Raw genomic sequence first — 11,799 nt, forward strand, 5'->3', positions numbered from 1 at the left:
CAGAGGGGCAGAATCCCCTCCCTCGCCCTGCCGGCCACATATTCTTAATGCAGCCCAGGATACGGTTGATACAGATTGATGCTACAAGATAATTAAACACACAAAACAGCTGCAAAACTTATCAATGAAGAGAAAACTTTAGCTTAAATAAAGAACGGGTTTCTTTTCTACTACTAATCCCTATTAGTTTCGTGTCCTCCCTGCAGAAGACATCGATTTTCTTCCCCTCTTTTTGCGATTTCCGGTTGGCGCGCGGCGGTTGGCGCGCGGCGGTTGGCGCGCGGCGGCCCCGTTGGCGCAGGCGCGGCCGCCGGCAGCCCCGGCCGCCCAGGGAGCCGGCGACCGGCGGGGCCGGGTGGGGAATGGGGGCCGGGCGAGGGGCGGGATGGGGAGGATAAACCCTCTGGGGCTCGTTTTGGGGGCTTAGCGAGCGAGCGGCCGCTGTCGGGGCGGCAGCGGGGAGGGCCACCGTTATCTGTGGCCGGACGAGCTGGGCCGGGGTGTATTTCCCAGTCACGCATGTGTGGATAGATTTCCCCAGGAATCTGAGGCGCGTCCTGCTCCTTTCCGAGGACTGTTTTGAATGTTGTTCTGAACTTCACCGCTGTCAAATCTCGCTAATCCGGAGCTTTGGAGCCAGCTCTGCCTGACCTTGCGTTTGAGACGGGGAAAGGCTACAAAAAAGGGGTGCTGATAGAAAAACCAGCATCTGTTCAGCTCAAATCGTGCTTAAAATGAGGCGTTATCCTCTCTAAAGAATGATCGATGTCTGTAAAAACAATCTTCGAAGCAAAACTTGCTGTGGGAGCAGCGTTCTGTCTAACTTTCAAGCCCTTCAGTTGCTTAGATGAAACTTTACTTTAGCTTAAGTCAAAAATATTCTTGTTTGTAATAGTAACTCCTTGTATGAGTTTATAAAGGGTGCTGGTGGTGCCGCCTGGGAGGATGGCTCTGGAAACCATGAACGCACCTTCCTTCCCTTAGCTGGTTCCCATGGGGTTCACTCATTGTTATATTTAGGTTTTGTGGGGATATTTCTCGTAAAATATGTGTGCTAACTGTAGTTTTTAATAATAGGTGGGGGAGTTGGAAGCACGCTATTGGGTATGACCGGTGCCACGCTGGGTTATGGTAGTTGACTTAGAAAATGCAGGTGCTGGTAGCGAGGTTTGCCTCCTGGTACATATAAAGCGAAAGCCAAGCAGAACCTTTCCTCTTGCACAATGTAATAATTAGTCAGAGATTTCCTGCTAGTCATTATGTTGTGGAAATTGCGTTGAGCTGTTCCTAAACAAATATATATGTAAAATAATCTGAATTGTAATATGAAACAAATTGTATAGCCAAGAAGGCAGGCACCAGAGCAAGGAATTATTTATTTTTCTGCACTGGCCAAAAAAGCAAAGAAACATTTAATGTCTTGCAGGGGTAACACTGCGTAGGTGTGCCGGATGGATAACAAATTATGAAATTTGCATCTTTATAATTGTGTATGACTTATAAATGTTTATAAAAGGGTTATTTACATTATTGTGTGTGAAAGGAGCAGTTAGTGCCTAATTTTGCAGATTACTACAGTTTTGTCATTCTCTGAATAGAACTGGGATCAGGTCTGCCCCTGCTTAATTGTGAATTGAATATCACTGAAAAGAGCACGCTCTGTTATTTGGTATCTTATAAAGTACTTGAGAAAATACGAGTTAACTTTTTTGTTTTAGCATCTGCAAAATATGGATAAGGAATTTCAAGAAGAACAGTTTACAGGAATTACTAAGTTTACACCTCCTTTGTACAAACAACGCTACCAGTTTGTTAAAGATTTAGTGGAGAAACACAAACCTAAGAAGGTTGGTATGTTTTCTCTTTTCACATTATAAATGCGAAAAAAAGTTAATGTTAGGTATCTAACGATGAGAGGAAATGTGTAGATAACCTGCTGACCTAATTACCAAGCAATGGTGTCAGAGGAGCTGTTGTTAAAACTGAATTGTCATAGTAGACATTTGATGATTATGTTTTGTTTTTCAGAGGGGCAGATAATTAATGTTTATCAATAGGAAGAGGGGGGAATCAAACAGGTGGAATTCTGGATTTAATTTAATGCCGAGGATTTTGTTTCAAGCTGCTTCCATCATAGGTTGGTTTTGCTCTCTAGAGCTGTTAGTTCCGTATATGGTATCAGGTTTACGTCATCATTCACATGGATGTTCTCACAGGTGAGAAGTGACATTAGGAGTGTGGGTATTGGGGCTCTCGGTTCAATACTCATCCTCAGCCTTTCCCACTTAAACATTAGACTGAGCTTGTAAAGTTCTTTTATGCAGATTGTTTGCTGCTAGCCTGGCTGCTGCTGAGCCTGTTCTCAGTGTTTTGGATAGCGATAAGGCCAGCAAAAAGCAGATGTGAATGTGAAAATTGCTGCAGCTGTAATACTTAAAAATCATACCTTACTGTGATTTGAGAGAATATGCTTTCATGTGCATAACATTCTCCAGTCAGTGGGATGTTCTACATGTGTTTATTTACAGCTGCAATAAGAAAAGGTTAATCTATTTAAAATAGCTTGTAGGATCATTGCATGCATTTTTAAACAGAATTTTCAATTACATGTCTATCCTGCTTGCAACTGTAAATTTTAGTTACAATCACAAAATACTTCATATTTAAAATGTTATTTTGACATAAATATGAGTTTTTTACTTTATGAGAATCTCTGAAATTACTTGGAAATATGCAGCATTTACATGTTGTTTAATATCTAATTTATAGGTGGCAGATTTAGGCTGTGCTGACTGTACACTTCTCTGGATACTGAAACGCTGCAGTTGTATCGAAGTGTTAGCTGGTCTAGATGTGTGTGCAACTGTAATGAAAAAGAACATGTAAGCTCTTGCGTTGTGTTCATTTAAGTTCTGTATTTGGCTTGACCCAGTGGCGTGTTACATGATTTCTTGTAGAGAATTTCAGAATGAGGGTAAATGCAGAAATACCGGCTGGGCAAATTATGAGCTACCCACTATTGTTATTTGGTTCCACTGCATGTGTCTTTGGGGACTGCTGGGCTGCAGATGCATGGCATCACCTTGATGTAGCAAAGGTCCAAGCCATGGAGTGGCCCTTAGGGGGTGTGGGTTGGCGAAGTAACAGGTTTTGAAGGTGCTAACACATGACATTACTGTGGTATGTGCACCTGATTTTTTTTGAAATGTGCATGTAATCTGTTTTAGTCACCACGTTGGGGACTTTGTTCTTGTTAATCTTCTCCAAATGAGAAGAGTAGCTCAATGTTTTGTGCCTGCCTTAGAAGGCTCTAAAATGTGAAGGTTTTGGGATCTTTGAAGCATGGTTCAGGCTGGTGAGGAACACCAATGTTTCTCTCTTGGAAGCTGATTGATACAGTTTCAATGAATACATAGGATCTTGATGCTGACATTATGACTTGCTCTTTCTCAAGAATGAAGAAAAATATCTTCCTGTAATGTCATGCTTATTGTATATTTCATCTGATGCAGTGTTTCATAATTAATTTTACAAGTATTTTAGTTCTCAGTCTGTTTTATTTGTAAAAAAAAAAAAAAAAAAAGAGTCATAACTTCTCCCAAACCCTGTAAAGTGTCTTTAAGCCTGTGTATCTGGAGTTGAGCTACACTCATTATTTACTAGAGGCTTTGCAAGTGGCTCCAGGTTATAGTGGAAATTTTTGTAAACATGAGGAACAAATGCTGGATTAACTCCTCTGCTCTTTTTGTCCTGTTGTAGATAGTTGTAACAAGTGTTTGCATTAGAATTTTTTTTTTTTTAATCCCTGTACAATAGTTAACCTTTTTGAGATTTATGAGATATCTGTATGGGGTGTTGGCTAGTTTAGTCACATCCACAATTTGTCTTTCTATGACATTGTTTTTAATACTTTTGTAGGCATAGGCTGTCTCCTCTTCCTGGTGATTATTTGCAACCAGCTGAAAGATCCCTGACTGTTACCTTGCATCATGGTTCGGTTGCCCATAAAGATCCTTGCATGCTCGGCTTTGACTTGGTGACATGTATAGAACTGTGAGTATTAGGCCAAAGTACTGTATTTTTCGAAGTTCATTAGGGTTCAGTTTGGAATTTTGTCCATACTCTAAATAGACTTGATGAAACCTTTCAAGCAGAAGAGTAGCAGCATGTGGCATCTTCTAGTGTGTACTCAAATTAACCGTACTAAGAAATCCAAGTGGTGCTGCTTGTGGTGGGAGAAGGATGTTGATGAAAGGAATACAAAAGGCAAGGGAAAATTTTCTCCTATGAAAACCTCTAAAATACTGCTCAGTCACAGTGCCAGTGCTAATATTGCAGAGCTAGACTTCAAATTATGATGTACAGATAGGGGTTTCGGGGTTTTTTTGACTGTTTTTTAAGAAGATTGAACTATAATAGGAAGTTTTCAAAGACATGCATGAACTTGTTCTTTACAGAATAGAGCACCTGGAAGAATCAGAACTAAAGAAGTTTCCTGAAGTGGTGTTTGGCTTCATGGCTCCAAGCATAGTTGTGATCACTACTCCAAATGCTGAATTTAACCCTTTGCTTCCAGGATTGATATTATCCAGGCATCCAGACCACAAATTTGAATGGAACCGAGCACAGTTTGAAAGCTGGTGAGTTCACTGAACATCGTGTGTCGGCAGTTTTGGTTGTTCAGTAATGTGGAAAAGGAATAACTATGTTTTCAGAATGGTTTGTGTGTGTCATATGGTGTCAGTGGAGTTTCATGCCTGCTGATTTGGTAAAACATTTCGCTGTAATGAGTAGTTAAGCACGCTCTGTAGGTTTTTATTTTATGGTGGTTATTAAATTGGCTTGCTTTTAACTGCTCTGCAAAAAGATATTTAGAACTTTAACTTGTCTTTTTCTAGATCTTTTTTAAAAATAACGTATTTGAAATTTAAGGTACTAATCAGCCTCTTCACATAATAATGTCCTACTATAGAAATGCTTCATAAAAACCTAAGGTGCTTGCTATGTGTGGTGTGTAATCAAAGCACTCAATTAGTCAGGACTTCTCTGTAAGAATATGCATGCAGATTTATAAAGTGATATCAGCAGAGCATGTAGGAGTTGGGGACAGTGTAGTGGATCATGGCACAAGGAAAGATTTTACACAGAACATGGATGTGACAGAGGGTTGCATGAGATGTATCTTATTCTGATATCAGTAGATGTAAGGAAAACGAAATAAAGGAGGAGTGGGATGTATATCCTGTGATAACATCTAACGGTCTGGCAGTTGTGGAAGAAGATATGTGGTACAGTAAATAATGCCATATCTCAGTAGCCAATTTTTGGTCAGAAATTGTCTTAGAATAATTGCCCCTTAAATTAGGTTGTTTCTGCCGTAGATTTTAAAATATGCAGTGATTTTTGAGTATATAGTTTTGCAAAGCTTGAAGCATATGTTTTTCCCTAAATAATATAATGGTACTAAAACCTGCCTGCATTATTAGCTAAAGGATGAACGCCTTAGAGACCACTGATGTGACTTCAAGTATATTTAGATCCTGCTTTTGGTTTTATGAGGATTAAAAATGTATATATTGCTGAAGGAGTGATATTTTTTGAGCTGAAAATGAGAAAGTCTTTGTGTTTTGAAAGGTAAGTTTTGCAATTTTTTCTTACATAATGAGGCATTTATTTAGTTTACTACTGTTTCATGGAGAATGATGCAGGTCAGTAGTGCCATTTTAGACCCCTGCCCCATCAGTGGTTGCTCACCACTGGAAGGCTGATTTTCATGCAGATGTCACTTAAATTGTTGTAACCTTGGTTAGGTAGACTTTATACAGTTACAACAAATCTCACTTTTTTCCTTCTGTTAACTAGTCTATTGTGGCATTGAGGTGTGTATTTTCTCTATGGATTCTTCTCAATTTTTTTCTCTAAAAATGGTGGTGTTTTGCTCACTTTCAAGTGCATTTAAGACAGTGAATAAGCGACTGTAAGCATGTATATTCTATGTAGATATTTTAGAAATAACAGCAATGTTTGGTTGCCTAAATTACTAATGCCAAATAATTCAGACTACGATAGGCATATGATGACAGATCCGATGCACCAGGTTTTGACAATGATTATCTTTAGGCATGTGACGAGTATTGGAGAAGCTATGCTCAAGCATTCACAGGCCTTGCTTCTGTTAGAGAACGCATCTTTATCACATTATAAGATCAACATTTAGTATGATTGAAATAATTTGTCTTTCTTAGGGCTCTAGAGACTGCTAGAAGCTATGATTACTCAGTGGAATTTACTGGTGTAGGACACCCACCAACAGGAATGGAGGATGTTGGATTTTGTACCCAAATAGGTGTGTTTGTTAGAAAACGTCCTCAAACTATTGAGTCTGTTCAGTCTGAGGAACCTACCGAAGCTGTTTACCAAACGGTAAGTATTATTTTCTTCCTTTTGGAGGATGAATAAAGAGTTCAAGTTAGAAGTTTCCTACAACCTGCCTGTGAAGGTGTTCTCACTACAATATTCTGTGCTGTTGCTAGCTAGTCTTGGCTTCAATTAACACACACAATCAAATCAAAAGAGTCCAAGTCCATGATTTGTGTTTTCAATGGTACAAAGGCCTTTAACTTTTAGGATATTTGTTTACTAGCTATATGGATCATCATTCTTATTTTAACATGCTGGTATCCTCAGAATGAAAATATTCCTTCCTTCCAGGCATGCTGTGGCACTATTTTTGTAATTATTCCTCTAATGATATGTTTTTTTCATCATGTGGTTGTTGGCACTGACACAGATTTTTCAGATAGATTTAAAAAGCATAGAAAAAGCATTTCTAACAGTGTATGTTTTGAATGACTGTATAGTCTGGTGAAATAGCAGAAGGAAGGAATTTCCCAGGAATTGGATTGAAAGCACCTGTTTTATGGCATTTGCTTTCCTCTAGTGTTTGATGTTCCTCAGGTGTTTTCTGGTAGCCAAGTCTGGGTTTTGCAGAGGCATGGGATTTTGCCATGCATCCCATTCTCTGGTGGTGCATATCAGACTTTTTTGGTTTTTAGCACTAAATGGCATTCACTTAAGATAACATCAGGTAATGTTTTTGTAAAGTGCTCTCTTGTGTGTTGCAGTGTGTTACACCAGCAAACCTAAATGCATCAAAGTGCCGTGTGGTCAAAGGACCTTTTTTTTCCGAGATAACATGCAGTAATAATGCAAAATGATAAATATGTTGGTTGTTTGGGTTTTTTTTAATCTTACAAGACTTAAAATTGTTTGTTTCAGTGAACATGTTCTAGAATTTCACTTTTTTGCTTAAAGATAGATACGTATCTTCAAGTGAATTGTGACCTGAACTGAAATGTAAGGTGACACTATGGAAGTGTCTTCTGTACTTTCCAAGCTATAAACACCTTCTATGCAGTTGAAATTTCACCTGTCATCTACTGCCCCTAATAGAATTGTGAAGTACTCTTTAATGCTCAGCAGTCTCGGAAACACATCTAGGTGACTGACATACTAGAAATTGCTTGCATTATTTTGTGTTACAGGGTTATGGAGGGAGTTTTCACTTCAGTATCATTTGAGTTTAAACAAGAGTGTTATCTCATGTGTTGCTTACCAAACTTGGACTATCAATTTAAGTTTTATTTTATTATGTAACTACTTTTACAGGAATAAATCAACATTTCAAAGTGTAATCAGAAAGTGGGAAGAAATAGTTGTAGACTGTGGAACTGCAGTGGTAGGGTGTTGGTATAAAGCATTTGGTAGTAAACTAGTGGGCAGGAGATTGCCTGCCTAGTTTCCTTACCTGCTTTTAAGTCCAGCTCAGCGTAGAAAGTAGTACAAGTTCACACATTTTGATGTCACAATTTATTCTTTTAGCATTCTTTGCATCTGTGAGAGCATATTTAATGTTTTACACTTGAAAACAGAATGAAAGACATGGCTGCAGTCCAATTTTCCTGATGACAGTTCAGAAGTAGTTCAGAATCTTTGTGGCTGTGTAACTGTCACCAGAGCCTCATATTGAGTGCTATGGGAAGTGAGAGAATGATTAAAGAGAACTAAAGAATGCCAGGGCTTCACCTTGCCTGACCGCAAGCTTGCAGATAGAAGCCTGATTTTTTTGAAATTCTGTTATCTATAGCAATTGCCATTGTAGTTGTAATACATAAAATCAAGTCATAGTCTAGTTTTTCTGTTATCTGAAATGTTTAATGTAATAAGCAAAACAAGACTGAATCAAAAATGTGCTCACATTTTAGAAGGTCTTTTTGAGAAGCAAATGTTAAAATCTGAGCCTATGATAATGATAAACATTTCATGTGTTCTTGTATGTTTTAAAGATCTTTCAAGCAGTGTATCCAAGTCTTAAAGATGAGAAGTACCTGCAGAATGCAGTGGTCAATGAAGTTATTTTCAGAGCACAAATAATTAAACAAAGTCTGCTGGGCTGTTTAATACCAGAACCTGAGGAGTATAGTGATGATCTTATTGAGACGGAACTGGAATTCCAACCTTCAGTGGACTGTTTTTCAGAGCATCTTGAAACACTGGTTGTTGAAAATAGCATGGAACCATTTGTGGATGGAAATGTGGTTTATATACCTCTTACAACAATCTTTTCTTTTCCCAACGTGAATCGGCTTTGTGGTACCTTTGAGAAGTTCTGTGAGCTTATTGCAGGCAAAGTCACACTGAGCAGCGATGGTTCTGCTTTGATGCTCAGTACAGAATATGAAAATGAAGAGTACTAGATTTCTCATACAAAGTTCAGTTCAAGTCATGAAAGTTTAGTAGCTGTTAAGACAGTGTGTTCAGTGTGCTAACTGGAACCAGAAAATATTTTCTAAACCTTTCAGCATTTATCCATCAGCGTTTCTCTCTTTTGGTGAAAATGAGTGCTTCTGACAAAGTGTGTTTATGAAACATGAGTTCCAAAACTTTATTAAAATAATAAATTCTGTGTAGTGGGTGACTGTTTCTTAAAGAAGGTGACTGCATTCTATCTTCAAGCTGTGCTGTTTTGTGTGCCAAGTTTCCACTGGCTTAAATCCATTTTAATTAAGGTTTTCTGTGAAGTACTGAAGTACTTCATAGAGCACAGCTCTTCATTACCGGGTTGGTCTTTTGATTAGGCTACTGTATTTGTGAATAAACACAGTATTTATAGTATTAATAGAGAGATCTTGAGGGATATCAAGAAGAAAAGAAATGTTTATGGCCTCTGGAAGAAGGGACAGGCCTCTTGGGTGGACTACAGGAGGGAAGTGAGATTGTGTAGGGAAAAAATCAGAAGGGCTAAGGCTCAGCTAGAAATTGGATTGGCCAAGTCAGTGAAAGATAACAAAAAATCTTTCTACAAATATATAAATAATAAAAGGCGGACTAGGGAGACCATACAGTCCCTATTGGACACAGAAGGGACAACAGTGACAGGGGATGAGGAAAAGGCTGAGGTACTTAATGCCTTCTTTGCCTCAGTCTTTAGTCGTAAGGAGGGTCGTTCCGTCTGTGTACAAACCCAGGAGCTAGAAGAGCATAATGAGGCTCCCGTGATCCAAGAGGAGGTGGTCAGAGCCTTGCTAGCCCGACTGGACAGTCACAAGTCTATGGGGCCGGACGGGATTCACCCTAGGGTACTGAAGGAGCTGGCGGATGTGCTGGCCAAACCCCTTTCCATCATCTTCCAACAGTCCTGGAAGACTGGGGAAGTCCCACTGGACTGGAGGCTGGCTGATGTTGTGCCCATCTACAAAAAGGGCCGCAGGGAGGACCCAGGAAACTACAGGCCTGTCAGTCTGACCTCAGTGCCAGGGAAAGTCATGGAACAGGTGATCTTGAGTGCTATCATGAAGCACATGCAAGAGAACCGGGTGATCAGGCCCAGTCAACATGGATTCACAAAAGGCAGGTCTTGCCAGACTAACCTGATCGCCTTCCATGACAAAGTGACCCGGCTACTGGATGAGGGAAAGGCTGTGGATGTGGTCTTCCTGGACTTCAGCAAAGCCTTTGACACAGTTTCTCACAGCGTTCTGCTTGAGAAACTGTCAGCCTCTGGGCTGGACAGGCACACACTCTCCTGGGTGGAAAACTGGTTGGATGGCCGGGCCCAGAGAGTGGTGGTAAATGGTGTGAAATCCAGCTGGAGGCCAGTGACAAGTGGGGTTCCCCAGGGCTCAGTGCTGGGTCCAGCCCTGTTCAATGTCTTCATCAATGATCTGGATGAAGGCATCGAGTGCACCCTGAGCAAGTTTGCGGACGACACTAAGCTGGGTGGAAGTGTCGATCTGCTGGAGGGTCGGGAGGCTCTGCAAAGGGATCTGAACAGGCTGGACCGCTGGGCAGAGTCCAACGGCATGAGGTTTAACAAGGCCAAATGCCGGGTCCTGCACTTGGGGCACAACAACCCTATGCAGTGCTACAGACTGGGAGAAGTCTGTCTAGAAAGCTGCCTGGAGGAGAGGGACCTGGGGGTGTTGGTTGACAGCCGACTGAATATGAGCCAGCAGTGTGCCCAGGTGGCCAAGAAGGCCAATGGCATCTTGGCTTGTATCAGAAACGGCGTGACCAGCAGGTCCAGGGAGGTTATCCTCCCTCTGTACTCGGCACTGGTGAGACCGCTCCTCAAATACTGTGTTCAGTTCTGGGCCCCTCACCACAAGAAGGATGTTGAGGCTCTGGAGAGAGTCCAGAGAAGAGCAACAAAGCTGGTGAAAGGGCTGGAGAACAGGCCTTATGAGGAGCGGCTGAGAGAGCTGGGGTTGTTTAGCCTGGAGAAGAGGAGGCTGAGGGGTGACCTCATTGCTCTCTACAACTACTTGAAAGGACGTTGTAGAGAGGAGGGTGCTGGCCTCTTCTCCCAAGTGACAGGGGACAGGACAAGAGGGAATGGCTTCAAGCTCCGCCAGGGGAGGTTTAGGCTAGACGTTAGGAAAAAATTCTTTACAGAAAGGGTCATTGGGCACTGGAACAGGCTGCCCAGGGAGGTGGTTGAGTCACCTTCCCTGGAGGTGTTTAAGGCACGGGTGGACGAGGTGCTGAGGGATATGGTTTAGTGTTTGGTAGGAACGGTTGGACTCGGTGATCCGGTGGGTCTCTTCCAACCTGGTTATTCTGTGATTCTGTGATTTATTTGCGTCCCACTTAAACCTACAGGCTGAAGCTAATTTTGATGTCTCAAACCAGGATGCTGAAAGGAAGTTATGAAGATAAAACATTTCAGGCTGCACGTGGCAGTATTACTGACCAGGAGATGGCACACACATCTCAAAACAGATCAACCCTAGGTTGCTCAAAAGTGTGAAATCCAAATTGAGTAGATATAAAACCAAAACCAACCCAAAAAAACAATGCACTATCCTGAATATAAAGGAGATAACTTGATAGCTATTGAGCAAGTTAGTAAGGATTGAGTAGGGTCAGAGTAGCTGAGCACAATGTTTCCGATCAGTGTATTAAATTAATAATAACAAAGTGAGGAGGTGGTATAAATAAATTATTACAATATCCCCTCACTTATTTTAATAAATAAAACTACCTCATTGTAAGAGCCAGAGGAGTTTATTGTCTTTCTCCCCAGAGATTTCTCAGACAAATAGATCTCTGAGCTAATAAACTTGTGACTGTTCTGGTCCTGTCTCCCATGGGTTTCCATGGGGTTGGGCTCTATTCCATGCTTGTCATTATGTTAACAAATGAGATTTGGATCATTTGGTTCCAGCAGGGTTATGTGTAACTCATAACCAGTATTTGCTGGGACTTTGTTTTTTTAATTCAGACTGAGTAGAAGAAACA

The 11,799-nt window shown here is 40.9% G+C and overlaps 1 protein-coding gene across 2 annotated transcripts; it reads left to right on the forward strand.

Annotated features, from left to right (window-relative positions):
* Positions 1-301: 301 nt before the first annotated feature.
* HENMT1 (HEN methyltransferase 1) lies at positions 302-8,992 on the forward strand. 2 transcript variants are annotated; one of them, XM_069862034.1, is made up of 7 exons: positions 302-355; positions 1,719-1,847; positions 2,770-2,882; positions 3,919-4,053; positions 4,458-4,640; positions 6,246-6,423; positions 8,346-8,992. In XM_069862034.1, exons 2-7 carry the CDS (start codon positions 1,731-1,733, stop codon positions 8,754-8,756), a joined length of 1,137 nt encoding a protein of 378 aa, XP_069718135.1. In that variant the 5' UTR covers positions 302-355; positions 1,719-1,730; the 3' UTR covers positions 8,757-8,992. The 2 variants fall into 2 exon arrangements, with proteins under 2 accessions (XP_069718135.1, XP_069718136.1); XM_069862035.1 differs by lacking the exon at positions 3,919-4,053.
* Positions 8,993-11,799: the final 2,807 nt, after the last annotated feature.

This window comes from Phaenicophaeus curvirostris, chromosome 8, assembly GCF_032191515.1.
Source record: "Phaenicophaeus curvirostris isolate KB17595 chromosome 8, BPBGC_Pcur_1.0, whole genome shotgun sequence".
NCBI classification, from domain to species: Eukaryota; Metazoa; Chordata; class Aves; order Cuculiformes; family Cuculidae; genus Phaenicophaeus; species Phaenicophaeus curvirostris.